The 19364-nt window shown below is 41.0% G+C and overlaps 1 protein-coding gene across 5 annotated transcripts in view; it reads left to right on the top strand.

Annotated features, from left to right (window-relative positions):
* LOC143983627 (retinol dehydrogenase 16-like) overlaps nucleotides 1–19006 on the top strand; it is a 31659-nt gene extending 12653 nt beyond the window's left edge. For all 5 annotated transcript variants that reach the window (XM_077483552.1, XM_077483551.1, XM_077483548.1 and 2 more), the window contains 4 exons: nucleotides 3924–4251; nucleotides 12313–12571; nucleotides 13821–13984; nucleotides 16669–19006. In XM_077483552.1, the coding sequence (XP_077339678.1) occupies nucleotides 3939–4251; nucleotides 12313–12571; nucleotides 13821–13984; nucleotides 16669–16904 (972 nt within the window). In that variant the 5' untranslated portion in view covers nucleotides 3924–3938 and the 3' untranslated portion in view covers nucleotides 16905–19006. The remainder of the gene's footprint in view (nucleotides 1–3923; nucleotides 4252–12312; nucleotides 12572–13820; nucleotides 13985–16668) is intronic.
* The last annotated feature ends 358 nt before the right edge of the window (nucleotides 19007–19364 follow it).

The raw sequence follows: 19364 nt of genomic DNA, 5'->3' as shown, positions 1-19364 counted from the left end.
TGTAAAAGCTATAAAATGGACGTTTCTCACCGTCAGTGATCAGCTGTCAGTTTCCAGCATTCAGAAGAGGTTTTCAACTGCCCTGTGTACATGACGCTTAAGCGTTTATGGGGTACTGTATCAAATTCTTTGGTGAAGTTAAGATATACCACGTCCACAGGCCTTCCTCTATCCAAATTACTTATTTTTTAAATGAACCGCTTCCCATCCAGCCATAGTACATAAATGAACAGTCATCACTGTAAGAAACGATCACAGTGTAAAAAAAAATCCTGATCACCCCTCCAGAGTAAGATAGTGTCACTATGGTAATACTGATATATATATATATACATATTCTCACCAGTCAATGTCCCTAATCACTGCTGTAACAGTCATATTGTCCCTGATAATCGCCACACCACTCATATTGCCCCTAATCACCACCACACCAGTTACAGTGTCACTGATCACCTCCACAGTTACAGCATGCCTGATTGTCGCTACAGCGGTTATATTGTTACCTAATCACTGCCCTACCAGTTACAGTGTAACTGATCACCATCACACCAGTTTGTGTCCTTGATCATTATTAGATGTATAAATTTTGCCCCTAGATAGCCTGAAAGCGCCCTTTGGATTTTGGGCCTCTTTATGTGGCTATGAAAGGAAAGCTGTGAAAGGTCTCACATGTGGTATCGCCATACTCTAAAGAAGTAGCAGAATGTGTTTTGGGGTGTAATTCGAAGACTATGCTGTGTGTTAGAAATATCTTATTAATTGACAAATTAATGTAAAAAAATAAATACATTTTTATTTTCTTCCCTGTGTTTTCCAATAACTTGCAATAAAAAAATGAAATTTCCTGATCATTCCATGTCAGCCTACCACTGGTCTATGCTGACATGGAGCTTGTCAGGAAAGAAAAATTGTGGTAAGGGTTTGATATTCAATTTTGCGGTTTCCTAATGGCTCCATGTCAGCAATGACCAGTGGTAGGCTGACATGGAGCTCATCAGGAAAGGAAAATTGCAGTAAGTATGTTGTATAAAATTTTCTGTTTTTATAGGACTCACTATGCCTTGGCATATTTACTTTCTAAAAGGGGTTGTTTCCACTGTCCTGGTGCTCTAGGTCCACATAATATGTGATAGGTAGCCTGGAAATTAGATGTTTAATCTATGCACCTAGAACGTCTTAAAGTGCTCCTTGGATTTTGGGCTCGGGATCCTGTGGAAGTCACATGAGGGTGACGTAACAGGTAGGGCATGAGCAGAGGCACAGGAGGTACCAGAAGCGATGTGGCTCTTGTGGTTTTATGCTTGTAACAAGTTGTTTTGGTGTAAGTACGATATTTTAAGCTTAATAAATGAAGTAGTATAAACAAAATCACACTATGGGAGGCTTTTTCTACATGTTCCTATACCTTGGCGAGGCTAACCCTGGAATATACACAGATAAGCATCTTAAGGGAGAACACACCCACCAATAGACCTATAACAGAGGGTATTTTAACCTAGAGGGCCCCTAGCAGATAGAGACCATGGAAGGATCCATACATTTGGAGGATTCACGATTTATGCTGAGACACCAGTAAAAAGAAGGTGAGAGTTCTGAGAGCACCGTGGTGATAGAGCAACACTGATAAGAAATGCAGAAGTTCACTCTGAGCACAAGAGGTTATGGGCAAAGATATGAGAGACTGAATGTATATACTTTTTTTTTTATAATTTTGAAGAATTATGGACCACTCTTTAATATGTATAGGATTATAAATGTGTATTCACCCATTGCAGGAAGTGGACTTATTTAAGTTTGGATATGTTGAATCTGCAAATCATCACTGAATTTATTAATTTAATTATTATTTATACAGTATATATTCAGATCACATAATTACTACACAGCACTATTAATAGTGCAGCACCATTTCATTTGTACATTTGTATACACTTTATAGTTCTGGGAACACTATATGTGTTTGCAGCAGCTAATTTAGTATAATTTATTATTTATTCACTGATTGATAGCACAGGAGTACCACCTACCCATTACCCCAGCATACTGAATTCTGATTATTTTGTTTGAAATTATTTGACCTGTTGTGCCCTAATTTGGTTTGTTGCAGTTTACATGTTGTTTATTACTATGCTTCATGCTGAGGACAGCATCTGTCAATAGAAGGGGGGGATTGGGGTGTAGGCTGGTGCAGCCTGATTTTTCCACTGCTGGTGGCGCACAGCCACAGCAGCATTGCAGAGGGAGAGGAAGCCAAAAGGAACATGGTTCCTCTATGGTTTCCTGGGTCACTGAGGCAGCGATCCAGTTGGATTTTGGCAGCCCATCTGACTCTGGCAGCCATCTTAGGTCAGGCAAAGTCTACTTAAGACAAGACAAAAACAGAATGGCACACAAGAGGGTACTGAAACACACTGATAAAACAACTGAACGTTTATAAAGTCCAGGAAGTATACGTATGCAGCATAAGTGGCAGCTCCTTTGAGAGCGAAGCAGTCTCTGGAAGAACAATGGGAGAAAATAGAGGTGCGCCAAAAATTAAGTGCAGCAGAAGATGCAACAAATAGTATATTTAATTAAAATCAGCCAAATGGCTACTCACACTTTTATAAAGATCAGTAGGCATATAACAGTAGAACTTGCCTGCCAATGGCCAGGCTTTAGTTCTTCCAGCGCCTCCTTTGTTTGCCCACTCCATACCCTGCTAACAGTCAAGGCTAGGAGAGGAGTGGAGGTGGGGTTAACCCACACGTATGCCGCCATGGAGTCTGTCAGGAAAGATTATTTATTTGCAAAATGTTCTAACAAACTAAGAGTAACTTTTTTTTTCAAATTTTTCAGTACTTTTTTCTTTTTTTTTTTATATAGCAACAAATAAAAAAATCCACTGGTAATTAGATACTACCAAAAGAATGCTCCATCGGTCTCAAAAAGATGATAAAAATGTAATTTGGGTACAGTGTTGCATGCCTGAGTAATTGTAATTCAAAGTGTGACAGCTGAAAGCTGAAATTTTGCTGGGCTGAAAGAGGGTGAAAGTGGCAGGACTTGAAGTGGTTAATGTTCGTAAGTCAGTGCATCCACTGAAAACAGTGCACACCCAACGTGGCATATGTTTCTCATTTGTTAAAACCTTAGTTTAGTTAGAACGTTTTGTAAAAAAGAAAAAAATCAGCAGAAGGAACATTACTTACATTTATTTCTGAAGTTTACCTAGTGTTGTTGATTGTCATAATTGAAATCCTCTGTCTTGAAGGCACACCCAACCCATTTACATTCCCTGCAGCCCTAATCTTCTGGTGCTGTGGGTGTTAATGGAGCCAAGAGACCTGTCCCAAGCACACATAAAGAATACTGACTATGCCCACCCCTTCCTTCATTAAAAGGAGCTGTACTATAGCTTGCATGATTGAAAAGCTAGAGTACAGCTACTGTGACTAGAGGAGGGGGCCAAAGGGTGGGCAGAGTCGGCAGACTTGACTAGTGCCTGTCCGGACAGGAAGTGATGCAACATCCATCCATTGGGGACGCAAACTACAACAACCCCCTTCCCCTGTTTTGTAAAAGTGGAACCTCAAGACATCAACAGAAATAATATAAACCTCTGATTCCCCAATGGTCGGGGCAGGGCAGGTATGAACTTACAGACACCAAAAAGAGAATGAGAATTGAGTGAAGTATTAACTCTTTTTCAACATCCTGAACAAAGTATAAACCCCATTCAAACCTATCCCAACCTAAAGAAAAATATATAAGCCTTGATTGGGATTTAATATGAACATGTTGGTGTTATTCTGAATATTATATGTATTGTGTTGCTTTACTATTTAGCTACATTTAGGGTTAGATTTATTTAGATATTTTTTATCTAATTTCATCATTTGGATGAACTCTAATAATGGCTTTGGGTTATTTTGTCCATTCAGTGATATACCATAATCATGTGGCTCCCTCTACTGCTGGTGCTGGCTCTGATCCTCCTGTACAGATGGTACAGACAAAGTCGGTTGCTGGAGAATCTTACAGATAAATATGTCTTCATTACTGGATGTGACACAGGATTTGGGAACCTACTGGCGAAACAACTGGACAAACATGGAATGAGGGTTCTGGCTGCATGTCTGACACAGACAGGGTCTGAGAAGCTGAAGAAAGAGGCCTCCAGCAGATTGCAGACAACAATTCTTGATGTCGCTAACACTCAAAGTGTGAAATCTGCTGCTTTGTGGGTTGAGGAGAATGTTAGAAATAAAGGTAATGTGTGTGTGTATGTGTATGAATATATACGCTATATAAATTCTTATTGCTCAAGCATGCATATTTTTGTTTCAACAAATAAGTGGTGGTGGAATCCTTTAGAACTAGACATATTTTGGCGCAAACAATAATGACCGGGCAAGTATGACTCCGATAACTTTTAGATCAGGGTAGTCACTTTAAGACACTAAGAGGCATGTAATGTGGGATAACCTGTGTATATAGAGCAGGTGTTAGTATAAGGACTTGGTTTAGGGCACACGTTTTAACCTTGTTTTTCACCTTCTCACTTTTTCATACCTCTCAATTTATGAAATGATAAAGTGGCACACCTTTTAACATACATAGGCAAATAACACATCCCCGCCATTGCCCTATTTATACAGACCACAGAGATTTAATATGCAGACAATGATTTTTTAAACCACACAACTGTTTTTTTTTTCTTTCTGTTTTTCCTTTGTATTTGATTTTTAAATTTAAAAAATGTAGTAAAATAAAGGCTGAATGGAACTTTTAGTGCAGCATACCACTTTTAGTAGGATTATCGATTTTGTATAGAGATGTACACTTCAGAGCAAGAAGAAAGAAACTGAGGCTGTATTAATGACATTTGGGATTTGTTTTAAACGAGGGACAGTTGTGACTTCAGCCAGTTTAGAAACCATACTGTTCCCCACTTGATGAAGGCTACATGCCAATGTTTTTTGTACCTAAATACCTTGTAAAAAGTTTTTGGGCCCATTCAAAGGGATTCAATATTGGTAATTGTAGTATAACTACAATGTTAGTAATGCTAGGTGCATGGTGCTGTCATATTCTCCTGGGATTACATAAATTGGGCCCTATGCAGATTTAGTCCACATAATTCAGTCCACTATTTCATTTTGCCTGGTTTAGGGGCTTAAGGTTAGACTATGTCACACTGATGATTAACCTCCCTGGCGGTACGATTATTTCGGATTTTAGGTGCTAAAAGCGGTACCATTATTTTGCATGAAAATTTGGCGTTTTATATTGTAGTCCTGCAATTCTTAGGAATAACTCTCTTAAATCTGTCCAAACCAGAGTCTAGCAGACATCCCGGGTATGATAAAGTTTGAAAAATGAAATCATAAATTATAATATAATAAATAACTATAAATAATTGTACCAAATAATAATATAACAATAATAAAAATTATTCAATAATGTAATCAAATCAAAAACACTGAAATTTGCTCAGTTGCAGAATTGTCACTGTCAATACTTTTCAGTATTTGATGACGGATCTCCCCACAAATCGCTATCTCTCAATTCTGCGAGTGATTCTAATTTATTATCGCTGTTTTCTAGCTGATCTAAAATCATTTTTGATGTACAGTGACAGTTTTGGTTGCTATGGGCAATCTCCAGTTTCCAGGCATAAAGAACAGTTTTTATTATATAAAAGTGCATGCAGGACACTGGGCAGACCACTAGGGACAACGGGGATGTGAAATATTTACATACAGCAATGTAATCTGTAAGATTACATTATACTGTATGTATACTGTTTGTTTCACTTTTTGAATTTGGCGCCGATCTCCGCGCCCGTGCGTCGCAACGCTCGCAGGGCACGGAGATCGGCGGTGTGATGCATCGAGCGAGACACGGCTCGCTCGTACAGCGGGGAGACAACGCTGGATCCGAGGGAGAAGGTAAGTAAACCTCCTCCTGGATCCAGCGACGCTGTCCCGAGTCTGACTCGGGGATACCGCTTTTGGTATGAAAAATCCACCCCGAGTCAGACTCGGGAATACCGTCAGGGGGGTTAAAAAGGAAGTAAACCCGACCAAAAAAATTCTAATTTTCTACTGTTGCTATTATACTATACATCAGCCTTCATACTATATATGTAATTCCTAAAAACGAGCGCTCTAGATACCTTTTTTCTCGTTTTCAAAAATATCTCCCTTCCGGGTATCGCCCGCGCCATTGCAAAGTCTGGTTTGGACGTCCTTTGCGGACGTCATTTCCGCCCTTAGTTAGATTTCCCTCAGGAAATCTCGCGCATGCGCCGTAGCGTCATAACAAATCCAAACCAAGGGATATCTTTACAACGCGAGACTTCTCCTCTGCCGCAATGAGGAGAATGCCTCGTATTAACAAAAGGCAGAGAATAAGGAAGACCAAAGGCGGCAATACAAGATACGCCGCATTCGCACGTCAATACTGCGCAAGCGCGGCTGACGTCATCGACATCTAAACGGCGTTTTTTTCTAAAAGGACACAAGTAAGTGCACTTTCTCAGGCAGCGATCAGCTTCCTGAGAAAAGTATGATCTACTAAGCAAAACATGTTTAGGAGGGTTTACAACCACTTTAATCACTGCTACAAATCTCTAATAGCAATGATTAGCTACAATTTATTTTTTTGCTAGCAACATAATTGCTATAGTAGCTGGCAATTAATTGCAGCTACAAGCCAAACTTGTACTATATCATTGTGTTAGAGTTCATTTACATGAGCAGGACTCTGTACTGACCTATGTAAAACAAGTATGTGCCTCCTGAATGTTCTCTTTTTTTATAGCCAATGGGGATTTTCTATTGAAGTACCACACCACAACTCCAAGTAAAGCACCTGGCCTCGCGGTTGCTGTGTGGCTCCGTTCACTTAAATGGTTAGTTTGACAGCACTATTGCCTGGCAAATGCAACTTATTGTATAACTCTTGCTATGCTGCAAACATGGCAGTGGATACTAAAATGACTGTTGGCCATATTAACTTGCAGCTTGGTAGTCAAAGGTGGCTCAATTGCCCATTTTGACTGCCACTACCCGCCTGTATAAACAAGACCTTGGTATTTGCTGCCACAAATCACACTTCTTCAGGGATTTATAGCTAAGCCATAGAGGTGATTGCAGAGTGATTGATTGTCTCTGGTGGGCTTGTCCTTGGCATGAAACACTGCACAAACTTAATTGGTGGGTGACTGAGCAACAAATTGCTGTAAAATTAGGGAGTTAGTGAATACAAGAAAAACAAAAACAGTTTCCCTCCTAGAAAATTGATTTAAAAAAGGAGAAGGGTGTTGCTGCTACAAAAATACCAATACAGTGAGGGAAAAAAGTATTTTATCCCCTGCTGATTTTGTACATTTGCCCACTGACAAAGAAAAGACTAGTCTATATTTTAATGATAGGTTTATGTTAACAGTGAGAGACTGAATAACAACAACAACAAAAAATCCAGAAAAACACATTTCAAAAAAGTTATAAATTGATTTGCATTTTAATGAGTGAAAAAGGTATATGACCCCTTCGCAAAACATGACTTAGTACTTGGTGGCAAACCCCTTGTTGGCAATCAGAGAGGTCAGACGTTTCTCATAGTTGGCCATCAGGTTTACACACATCTAAGGAGGGATTTTGTCCAACTCCTCTTTGGAGATCCTCTCCAAGTCATTTAGGTTTCGAGGTTGATGTTTGGTAACTCGAACCTTCAAGTCCCTCCACATATTTTTTTATGGGATTAAGGTCTGCAGACTGGCCAGGCCACTCCAGGACATTAATGTGCTTCTACTAGAGCAGGGGTGCTCAACCTGTGGCTCTCCAGCTGTTGCGGAACTACAAGTTCCATGAGGCATATCAAGACTCCGACAGCCACAAGCATGACACCCAGAGGCAGAGGCATGATGGGACTTGTAGTTTTGCAACAGCTGGAGAGCCACAGGTTGAGCACCCCTGTACTAGAGCCACTCCTTTGTTGCCTTGGATGGGTGTTTTGGGTCATTATCATGCTGGAATACCCATCCATGACCCATTTTCAATTCCCCGGCCGAGGGAAGGAGGTTCTGATCCAAGATTTGATGCTACATGGCCCTGTTCATTGTGCCTTTGATGCAGTAAAATTTTGACCGCTTAGCAAAAAAAAACCCTTAGCAAAAAGACACCCCAAAGCATAATATTTCCACATTCATGTTTGACGCAGGGGATGGGGTTCTTAGTGTCATAGGCGGTATTTCTCCTCCTCCAAACACGGCGATTGAGTTGATGCCAAAGAGCTTGATTGTGGTCTCATGTGACCACAACACTTTCACCTTGTTCTCCTCTGAATCATTCAGATGTTCATTAGCAAACTTCAGACGGTCCTGTACATGTGCTTTCTTGAGCAGGGGGACCTTGCGTAGTGTGTTAGTAATTGTTTTCTTGGTGACTATGGTCCCAGCTGCCTTGAGATCATTGGCAAGATTCCCCCATGTAGTTCTGGGCTGATTCCTCACCGATCTCATGATCATTAAAACTCTTGCATTTGTGAAAAATTGCACCAACTGCTGTCATCCTCTCATCAAGCTGCTTGGCGATGTTCTTGTAGCCCATTCCAGTCTTGTGTAGATCTACAATCTTGTCCCTGACATCCTTGGGCAGCTCTTTGGTCTTGGCCATGGTGGAGAGATTGGAATCTGATTGCTTCTGTGGACAGGCGTCTTTTATACAGGTAACAAGCTGAGATTAGGAGCACTCCCTTTAAGAGAGTGCTTCTAATCTCAGCTCATTACTTGTATAGAATACACCTGGGAGCCAAAAATCTAGCTGATTGATAGGGGATCAAATCCTTATTTCACTAATTAAAATGATAATCAATTTATAACTTTTTTGAAATATGGTTTTCTGGATATTTTTGTTGTTATTCTGTCTCTTACTGTTAAAATAAAGCTACCATTAAAATTATAGACTGATCATTTCTTCATCTTTAGCAAATGTACAAAATCAGCAGAGCATCAAATACTTTTTTCCCCTCACTGTATGTCATGACCCTTAGCCCCAGGCATTAGAAGTTAAGGTTTAAGGTAACAATACGGTTTTAATGCTGATAACACATTTGCAGTTATTATTAAAATATGACCTAATATGTAAGTGTTCATACATTTTAAATGATACAGTATCTCACAAAAGTAAGTACACCCCTCCAATTTTTGCAAATATTTTATTATATCTTTTCATGTGGCAACACTGAAGAAATTACACTTTACCACAATGTAAAGTAGTGAGTGTACAGCTTATATAACAGTGTCAATTTGCTGTCCCCTCAAAATAACTCAACACACAGCCATTAATCTCTAAATCACTGGCAACAAAAGTGAGTACACCCCTAAGTGAAAATGTCCAAATTGGGCCCAATTAGCCATTTTCCGTCATGCTCCTTCCCTGACTCATTAGAGTTACAAGGCCTCTGGATGTGAATGGGGAACAGGAGTATTAAATGCAGTGGTATCGCTCGCACTCTCTCATACTGATCACTGGAAGTTCATCATGGCACCTAATGATGGAAAGAACTCTGGAAAAAAAGAATTGTTGCTCTACATATTGATGGCCTCGGCTATAAAAAGATTGCCAAGACCCTGAAACTGAGCTGCAGCATGGTGGCCAAGACCATACAGTGGTTTAACAGGACAGGTTCAACTCAGAACAGGCCTCGCCATGGTTGACCAAAGAAGTTGAGTGCATGTGCTCAGCATCATATCCAGAGTCTGTCTTTGGGAAATAGAAATATGAGTGCTGCCAGCATTGCTGCAGAGGTTAATGGGGTGGAGGGTCAGCCCATCAGTGCTCAGACCATATGCTGTACAGTGCTTCAAATCAGTCTGCATGACTGTCACCCCAGAAGGAAGCCTCTTCTAAAGATTAAGCACAAGAAAGCCCACAGTTTGCTGAAGACAAGCAGACTAAGGACATGGACTACTGGAACCATGTCCTGTGGTCTGATGAGACCAAGATAAGTGTATTTGGTTCAGATGGTGTCAAGCGTGGGTGGCGGCAACCAGGTGAGGGGTACAAAGACACAGCATTTGACAGAGTTCCCTATAAGCGTTTACTGTACAAAATAAGGTCTGTTGGCATGGACCATAGGGTGAGTACATGGATTGAAAACTACAAGGGCGAGTTCAGAGGGTGGTGATAAATGGGGAATACTCGGAATGGTCAGTAGTGGGTAGTGGGGTACCACAGGGTTCTGTGCTGGGACCAATCCTATTTCATTTGTTCATAAACGACCTGGAGGATGGGGTAAACAGTTCAATCTCTGTATTTGCTGACAATACTAAGCTAAGCAGGGCAATAACTTCTCTGCAGGATGTGGAAACCTTGCAAGAAGACCTGAACAAATGAATGGGGTGGGCAACTACATTGGCAAATGAGGTTTAATATAGAAAAATGTAAAATAATGCATTTGGGTGGCAAAAATATGAATGCAATCTACTCACTGAATCTAGGATGTAAAAGGATCTGGGGTCCTAGCAGATGATAGGCTCAGTAATGGCATGCAATGCCAAGCTGCTGCTAACAAAGCAAACACAATATTGGCATGCATTAAAAAAGGGATTAACTCCAAGGATAAAGCAATAATTCTCCCACTCTACAAGACTCTGGTCCGGTCTCACCTGGAGTATGCTGTCCAGTTCTGGACACCAGTCCTCAGGAAGGATGTACTGGAAATGGAGTGAGTACAAAGAAGGGCAACAAAGCTAATAAAGTGTCTGGGGGATATTAGTTATAAAGAAAGGTTGAGAGGGGATATGATTTCAAATTACAAATACCGTACTGGTGACCCCACAATACTTTAACAAGACATGTGGCCACTCATTAAAATTAGAAGAAAAGAGGTTTAACCTTAAACTACGTAGAGGGTTCTTTACTGTAAGCCCTTGTACACACGGTCGGAGAATCCGTCGGAATGTGTCCTATCGGACCGTGTTGTTGGATAATCTGACTGTGTGTGGTATGCATCGGACTGATTCCATCGGAATATCTGTCGGACCCAATTTTACAACTTGTTGGAAATATTTTCGGACAAACTGGTCCGATCGGACATACTCCGATCATGTGTAGAGAATTTTGATCGGACCAACTGCCACGCATGCTCAGATCAAATTCCTACATCAAAGCTATTGGCTACTAGCCTGAATGTAGTCCCATCGTAACGAAATTACGTCATCACGTTCTGAAAGATCGGATTTTTTGACAACTTTGTCCGACCGTGTGTATGCAACAGTTTCGGACAAGATCCGACGGACAAAATCCGATGGATTTGGTTGTCGAAATCTCTGATCGTGTGTACAGGGGCTAAGAGTGGCATGGATGTGGAATTCCCTTCCAAAGGCAGTGGTCTCAGCGGGGGAACATTGAGAGTTTCAAAAAACGATTAGATAAGCACCTGAACGACCATAACATACAGGGATATACAATGTAATACTGACAGATAATCACACACATAGGTTGGACTTGATGGACTTGTGTCTTTTTTAAACCTCACCTACTATGTAACGATGTAAAAGACAAGTGTGTTTTGCTTACAGTCAAGCATGGTGGTGGGAGTGTCATAGTCTGGGGCTGCATGAGTGCTGCAAGGACTAGGGAGCTACAGTTCATTGAGGGAACCATAAATGCCAACATGTACTATGACATACTGAAGCAGGACATGATCCCCTCCCTTTGGAGACTGGGCCGCAGGGCAGTATTCCAACATGATAACGACCCAAATACACCTCCAAGATGACCACTGCCTTGCTAAAAAAGCTGTGGGCAAAGGTGATGGACTGGCCAAGCATGTCTCCAGACCTAAACCCTATTGAGCATCTGTGGGGCATCCTCAAATGGAAGGTGGAGGAGCGCAAGGTGTCTAACATCCACCAGCTCAGTGATGTCATCATTAAGGAGTGGAAGAGGACTCCAGTGGCAACCTCTGAAGCTCTGGTGAACTCCATGCCCAAAAGGGTTAGGGCAGTGCTGGAAAATAATGGTGGCCACACAAAATATTGACACTTTGGGCCCAATTTGGACATTTTCACTTAGAGGTGTACTTACTTTTGTTGCCAGCGGTTTAGACATTAATGGCTGTGTGTTGAGTTATTTTGAGGGGACAGCAAATTTACACTGTTATATACGCTGTACACTCACTACTTTACATTGTAGCAAAGTGTAATTTCTTCAGTGTTGTCACATAAAAAGATATAATAAAATATTTACAAAAATTGGAGGGGTGTACTCACTTTTGTGAGATACTTTATTTCCTTAATAAATAACTTTTCTCTTGCAGGGTTATGGGGACTCGTGAATAATGCTGGCATTGGAATACCTACAGCTCCCAACAGCTGGCTGAGAAGGGAAGATTTTGTCAAGGTGCTGAATGTGAATTTATTGGGGATGATTGATGTGACGCTTTGTCTGCTGCCCCTTATTAGAAGAGCCAGGGGACGTATTATAAACATGTCGAGTGTGATGGGCAGACTAGCCTTCGTAGGAGGAGGATACAGCATATCAAGATTTGGAGTGGAAGCATTCTCAGACTCTTTGAGGTAAAAATGGAAAACGTAGTCATCCTTTACCATCTGAAGCATCAAGCTACTTCGGAACTTTAACCCTGCGTTCATACCTTAGCACAGTGTATTTCTAGTGATTTTGAAGTACTGTATTTGTTTTTTCGGACATTTTGTGTTTTACAGATTTTGTGCAAGTGTACATGAATCAAGTTTCAGTTGTTTCATATGGTGGATAAGAGGAGATTAGTTGTAGACGACAAGAGTAGTCTCTAAGCCCTTGTACACACGGTCAGACATTCCGACAACCAAATCTGTTGGATTTTGTCCGACGGATTTTGCCAGAAACTGTTGCATACACACGGTCGGACAAGGTTGTCGGAAAATCCGATCGTTCAGAACGTGATGACGTTATTTCGTTACGACGGGACTACGTTCAGGCTAGTAGCCAATAGCTTTGGTGTAGGAATTTGATCTGAGCATGTGTGGCACTTTGTTTGGAATTCTCTACACATGGTTGGACAAGGTCCGATCGGATCATGTTGTCGGAAAATTTTACGGACAAGTTTGAAAACTTGGTCCGTCGGATACTCCGACAGGAACAGTCCGACGAAGACCACACACAGTTGGATTATCCGACAAAACGGTCTGATCGGACACATTCCGTCGGAATCTCCGACCCTGTGTACAAGGGCTTAGGCGTGAATGTGAAGGCCTGCAAATGCGTGTGTGTCATTTGTTTTTAGACACACTCATTAAAGCCTATGGGGGCAAAAATTACTGAATAAGCTCAAGCAACTGAGTGTACAAGTGTTAACAGTGACAATTGGAAAACAATTGGATTCTGCATGCTAAACATAGTCTGTTCTGTTTCATATGTCGCTTTATGCATTGACATACCACCTTAGGCCCAGTTTGTCTGGACAGTATGGCCACCTGCTGACTTGGCAGTATTAACACTTAATAGAGACACACAGGGGCGTTACTAGGTCTGCAAAAGATCTGGGGCTAGAGCCCATAGCAGCGGTCACCAATCTTTTTGTAGGCCCGGGTGGGGGAGGGGGTTGGGGTGGTTTTATGCCGGTGGTAAGCAATTTTTTTCACTGGGCAAAGTCTGGTGTTGTTGTTTCACTCATCATGGCACCATAGTTGATATGGTGTCAGGGTGATCGAAGCCCATTGTTTCTATTGTTACATTCTAATATATAATGACGTGGTCTAACTCACCATAATGCAGAATCAGTGGAAGCCCTGGATAACATGTCATTTACTTTCCTACATTGTTTAGGCGTGAACTCCAACCATTTGGTGTGAAGGTTTGCATCATTGAGCCGAGCTCTTTCAGGACCCCAGCTACAGATATACAGACCACATTACAAAGCCTCAATGATGTCTGGGGACAGGCTCCGCTGTGGGCCAAGAACAGTTATGGCCAACAGTATTTCCAGGATTGTAAGTAATATTGCTATAAGCCACCCTCTTTATGATTTAGCTATGACCCATCCTGCATCCTATATCTGTATGAACAGAACATTGACATCTAAACATATTTAACCACTTCAATACTGGGACTTTCATCCCCTTCCCGCCCAGGCCAATTTTCAGCATTCAGCACTATCACACTTTGAATGACAATTGTGTGGTCATGCAACACAGTGCCCGTATTAAATTGATATCATTTCATTTTTTTCACACAAATGTTGCTTTATTTTGGTGGTATTTAATCACTGCCGGGTTTTTTTATTTGTTGCTAAAAAAAACTAAAAAAAAAAGACTGAAATTTTAGAAAAAAACAAAACACTTTTTTCTTTGTTTCTGTTATAAAATCTTGCAAATAAATAATCTTTCTTCATAAATTTAGCCCAAACTGTATTCTGCTACATATAGTGAAAATAACCTGAATCAGTGTTTATTATTTAGTCTGTAGGAGTTCACAACTATGGCATACAGATCTGAAAATGTATCAATCCTGGTGTACTGACCTCATTTCTTGAGGCTCTAAAATGGCAGAACAGTACAAATATCCCCCAAATGACCCCCCTTTTTTTTTTTACATACTGTCATGGGTGCAGTACAGCTTCATCATATAACTGATCCACATCATTGATCAGGGATACTGACATATGACAATTTGTAAAAAAAATTATAATTTGTTTCCCTTTTTTTTTTTACCATAGTAACACCATACTACTCTGGGAAATGATCATTACTTTTTTTTTTTTTTTTTTTTTTTTTACACATAAGCAACAATTTTTACTGAACAAAGCTAATTCATTTAGTCTTTTTGTTGTGATTAGCTGTGATTGGCCACAGCTAATCACATGGTACAGATAGGCTGTGATTGGCCCTGCCTATGCCATGTAGTACCTGTGACTAATCACGATTAGCAACATAATTGTACACAATGAATGGCATTAAGGAAGCCATCCATTGTACAATTGTCATGTGATCTGATGTGATTGGTCACAGCGTTCACATTGTACTGGCAGCAGGCTGATACGCTGATCAGTCATTGGCTGTGTCTGGTGTCTGGACACAGCCAGTAACAGGTCACGCCGCAGCGTGGCCCGTGCGTTGTGTGTGAGGCGTGTTATGGGGGGACGTCATATGACATCCTGATTTATGCCAGTACTGTGGCAAAGTGATCTCCTGCATGACAGTGCTACATAATTTATCGCTGAGCACCAGTGTAAGAAACAAAGCTCCCACTGATCACCAAATGTAAGAGACTGAGCTCAGATTGAACACAAATTGAAGGGACCCACTGAACATTAGTGTAAAGAACAGAGCTTGAACTGAAAACGGTAGGATCTAAACCATCAATACCACCAAATGTATAGGGATTGTGCTCCTATGGACACCAACGTTAGAGGAGGGGGGTTATTTATGTCTCTTATACCACTTATGGGCACCGCCCCCCCCAACACTGTCGCCGAACTCCCAATCCATATGTCTGGCACCTTTCAGGACGCCGGATACATGATTTACAATTGCAGGGATAGGCGTGGGGTATGTATTTTGAAGCATCTGATTAGAACCAGAGGCTCTAATAAGCTTCAAAATAGGGTGGGCTCAGGACACAGAGAGTACGCCCTGATTCCACCCAGTTGTGTGACACTAGCGAATGAATATTCGCTATTCTGACACATTCTCCCCCCGGTCAATCAGGAAGCACCTATTGGCCAGGGAGTCTTATGACTCCCTGACCAATCGTGTCTCAGAATACACTTCTGGGTTCCAATCGGCCAGAAAGGAGAATGCCTGTGTCCTCGCTGGAGCGGCCTCGGTGTCTCCTCCATGCCTTGGTAAGGTGATCACTGCTGGCTGTGTCTCCCGCCGGGCAGAGGGTGCTGCGGGGGGATCGCTGCTGGATGTGCCTGTCCTGTGAGGAGAAGAGAGACAGATCGTGAGTTCCTACTAGCTAGGAACAGCGATCTGTCATTTCCTACAGTCACTCCCATTCCCCTACAGTTAGAACCCACACTAGGGAACACATCGCCCCCTAGTGTTAACCCCTTCCCTGCCAGCGACATTTACACAATAATCAGTGCATTTTTATAGCACCGATTGCTGTATAATTGTCAATGGTCCCAAAAATGTCTCAAAAGTGTCCGATCCGTCTGCCATAATGTCGCAGTCCCGATAAAAATTGCTGATCACCGCCATTACTAGTAAAAGAAAAATAATAATAATGCCATAAATCTTTCACCTATTTTGTAGACGCTATAACTTTTGCGCAAACCAATCAATATACACTTATTGCTATTTTTAGTACCAAAAATATGTAGAAGAATATATATCGGCCTAATCTGAGGAAAAAATTGGCTTTTTTAAAAAAAAATTGGGATATTTATTATAGCAAAAATTACAAAATTTAGTTGCTGTTTTTTGTTTATAGCGCAAAAAATGAAAAACCTCAGAGATAATCAAATACAACCAAAATAAAGCTCTATATATGGGGAAACAAAGGATATCAATTTTGTATGGGTACAGCGTCGCAGGACCCCACAATTGTCAGTTAAAGGGAAGCATTGGCCTGGTCATTGAGCAGCCAAATCTTCCGGGGCTGAAGTGGTTAAAAGAAAAAAAATATATATACTTTTTCAAACTGCATTAATATCTTTTACTCTTTCCAGATTGCAGATTCATAGAGTACAGACTGTCTAAGTGTGATCCACATATACATATGGTTACAGATTGCATAGAACATGCCTTGACTGCTGTATACCCATGGACTCGCTATTCTGTAGGCTGGATCGCAAAACTCTACTTCATCCCAGTATCATATCTTCCCACTTTCATATCTGACTACCTGCTAGCTCATCCATTGAAAACACCATCCAGGTTGTGCTCTCCACAAGAAAATAACTGAACTGCCGGGGAAACTGGTTAGACCAAAGCCTTATTTTTTTCTGGTTTATATTTATTGTTTGTTCACAGTTATGTATGTGTAGCTCCTAACATGAGAAGTTATTTTTTTTAAAGAGACCTCCAATAAAAACTTTGCATGCGCCGTAGACAGCGGTGGCTGTCTTTGGGTAAATATCTCCTAAACCATATAGGTTTAGGAGATATTTCTTGGACCTACAGGTAAGCCTTAATCTAGGCTTACCTGTAGGTCAAAGTGGTTTGTAAGGGTTTACAACCACTTTAAGTTGCAGTTCAGTGAGTAAAATAAATATTTGATCCCCAAGCAAAACATGACTTAGTACTTGGTGGAGAAACCCTTTTTGGCAGGCGATAAGAAGTTTCTTGTAGTTGGTGACAAGGTTAGCACACATCACACTGTCATGCTGGAAGACCCATCCACGACCCATCTTCAGTGTTCTGGCTGAGGGAAGAAGTTTCTCATCCAAGATTTTACAATACATGGCTCTGTCCATTGGCCCCTCAATGTGAAAAAGTCAGCCTGTACCTTTAGCAGAGAAACAGCCCCAAAGCATCATGTTTCCACCTTTGTGTTTTGACTGTAGGGATGGTGTTCTTAGGGTCATAGTCAACATCTTTTCTTCCTACAAACACGACAAGTCGAGTTAAGGGCAAAATGCTTACTATTTGGTCTCATCTGACTACGGCGCTTTCTCTCAATCCTTCTCTGCATCATTTAGATGTTCATTAGCATGACTGTACATGTGCCTTCTTGAGGAGGGGGACTCGCGATGTTTGGAGTAAGAACAGTGCTGACCATGACTCTAAGAACATCATCCCTACCGTCAAGCACAGAGGTGGAAACATGATGCTTTGGGCTGTTTCTCTGCTAAAGGTACAGACTGACTTTGTCACATTGAGGGGCTAATGGATGGGGCCAGGAATTGTAAAATTTTGGATGAAAACCTTATTCCCTCAGCCAGAACACTGGAGATGGGTCATGGATGGGTCGTCCAGCATGACAATGACCCAAAACATACCACCAAGGCAACAAAGGAATGGCTCAAGAAGAAGCACATTAATGTCATGGAGTGGCCTAGATTCTATAGACAATTTATAAAAGGAGCTAAACTTTCAGTTGCCAAACGACAGCCAAGAAACCTTAAGGGTTTAGAGATCTGTAAAGGAGAGTGAACCAAAATCCCTCCTGAGATGTGGGCAAACCTGGTCATTAACTACAAGAAGCATCTTACTTCTGTGCTTGCCAACAAGTACTAAGTCATGTTTTGCTTGGGGATCAAATACTTATTTTACTCACTGAACTGCAACTCAATTTATAACATTTGTATCATGTGTTTTTTATGGATTTTTAGTTATGTTTCTATCATTTTAAATATGCCTATGATAAAAAAAATTATAGACCCTTCATTACTTTGTAAGTGGGAAAACTTACAAAAATTTCAGGGAATTGAATAATTATTTTCCCCGCTGTATGTGCATTTAACATAATTTATGCATGTTTTTTAACTGTAAAAAAACTTACCCTGTGTATATATTCAAAAGCCCTGATACTGGAACTGGGAGCCACCATCTTGGATGTGATGTTATCAACTCCAGTAAACACAGAGCTGTTACTCAAGTAACACTCTGAAGAGCCACTCTCAACCCCAGTTTTGTGTAACCCTAAAGTTCCTTCAGAGGTTGCTAGGGGTTCCTTGAGTTGTGGCTGTATAATCTCCTATCTGGGGGTGCCTGCATAAACCTGGTTCTAATACAGCTTATGTTGGCTGTTTGTACGTTCAGCCTTATGTTCAGCATGAGCCAACATTATACACAGTACGGTATATAAACAGTATTTCCACCGCTTCTATATATGACTGTTTCCTGCTGTCAATGGTTACTAAGGGACATCACTTCTGATGACATCTCATGAAGAAATGTGTTGGGCATGGGGTGACATTATTCACTAGAGGCTGCTCATGTGATATGAATAAGAAGAGGAGTATTCTTATCTAGTTTGGATGATTTGTTTCTAGTGCTGGCAATCAGCACTATGCTATGAGTGCATTATTTTATATGCCTTTAATAAACATGTTACGCTATGAACCTCTTGCATCCTTCTTTTTCTTATAATGGTTGATTAAGAGTAATAAGTGGAGTCTGTGACTGCTCTGGGGAATCAAGGCATAGCAAAGGATTACTACATAATGTGCTATTTAACTATCTTATTCAATTAACAGGTCAAATTCAGAAGGTGTGTGGATCACTGATTGAGGGCGTCTGAGAAAGGATCAAGTGAACTGCTTGGAGGAGGGTGTCCATATTGTATTGAGCAGGGGGCTTTTTATTTTGCGGTGGATAGTTTCACACTTATGCCGCGTACACATGACAGAATAAACTCCAGCGGTCTTTCCAATGGAGTTCCAACTGAATGGACTTGCCTACACACGATCACACTAAAGTC

The sequence above is a fragment of the Lithobates pipiens genome, unplaced genomic scaffold (genome assembly GCF_037356315.1).
Source record: "Lithobates pipiens isolate NorthernLeopardFrog02 unplaced genomic scaffold, aLitPip1_a1.2 Scaffold_16, whole genome shotgun sequence".
Lineage (NCBI taxonomy): Eukaryota > Metazoa > Chordata > Amphibia > Anura > Ranidae > Lithobates > Lithobates pipiens.
Note: the sequence above shows the minus strand (reverse complement) of the source record. Positions and strands in the feature narration are given on the sequence as shown.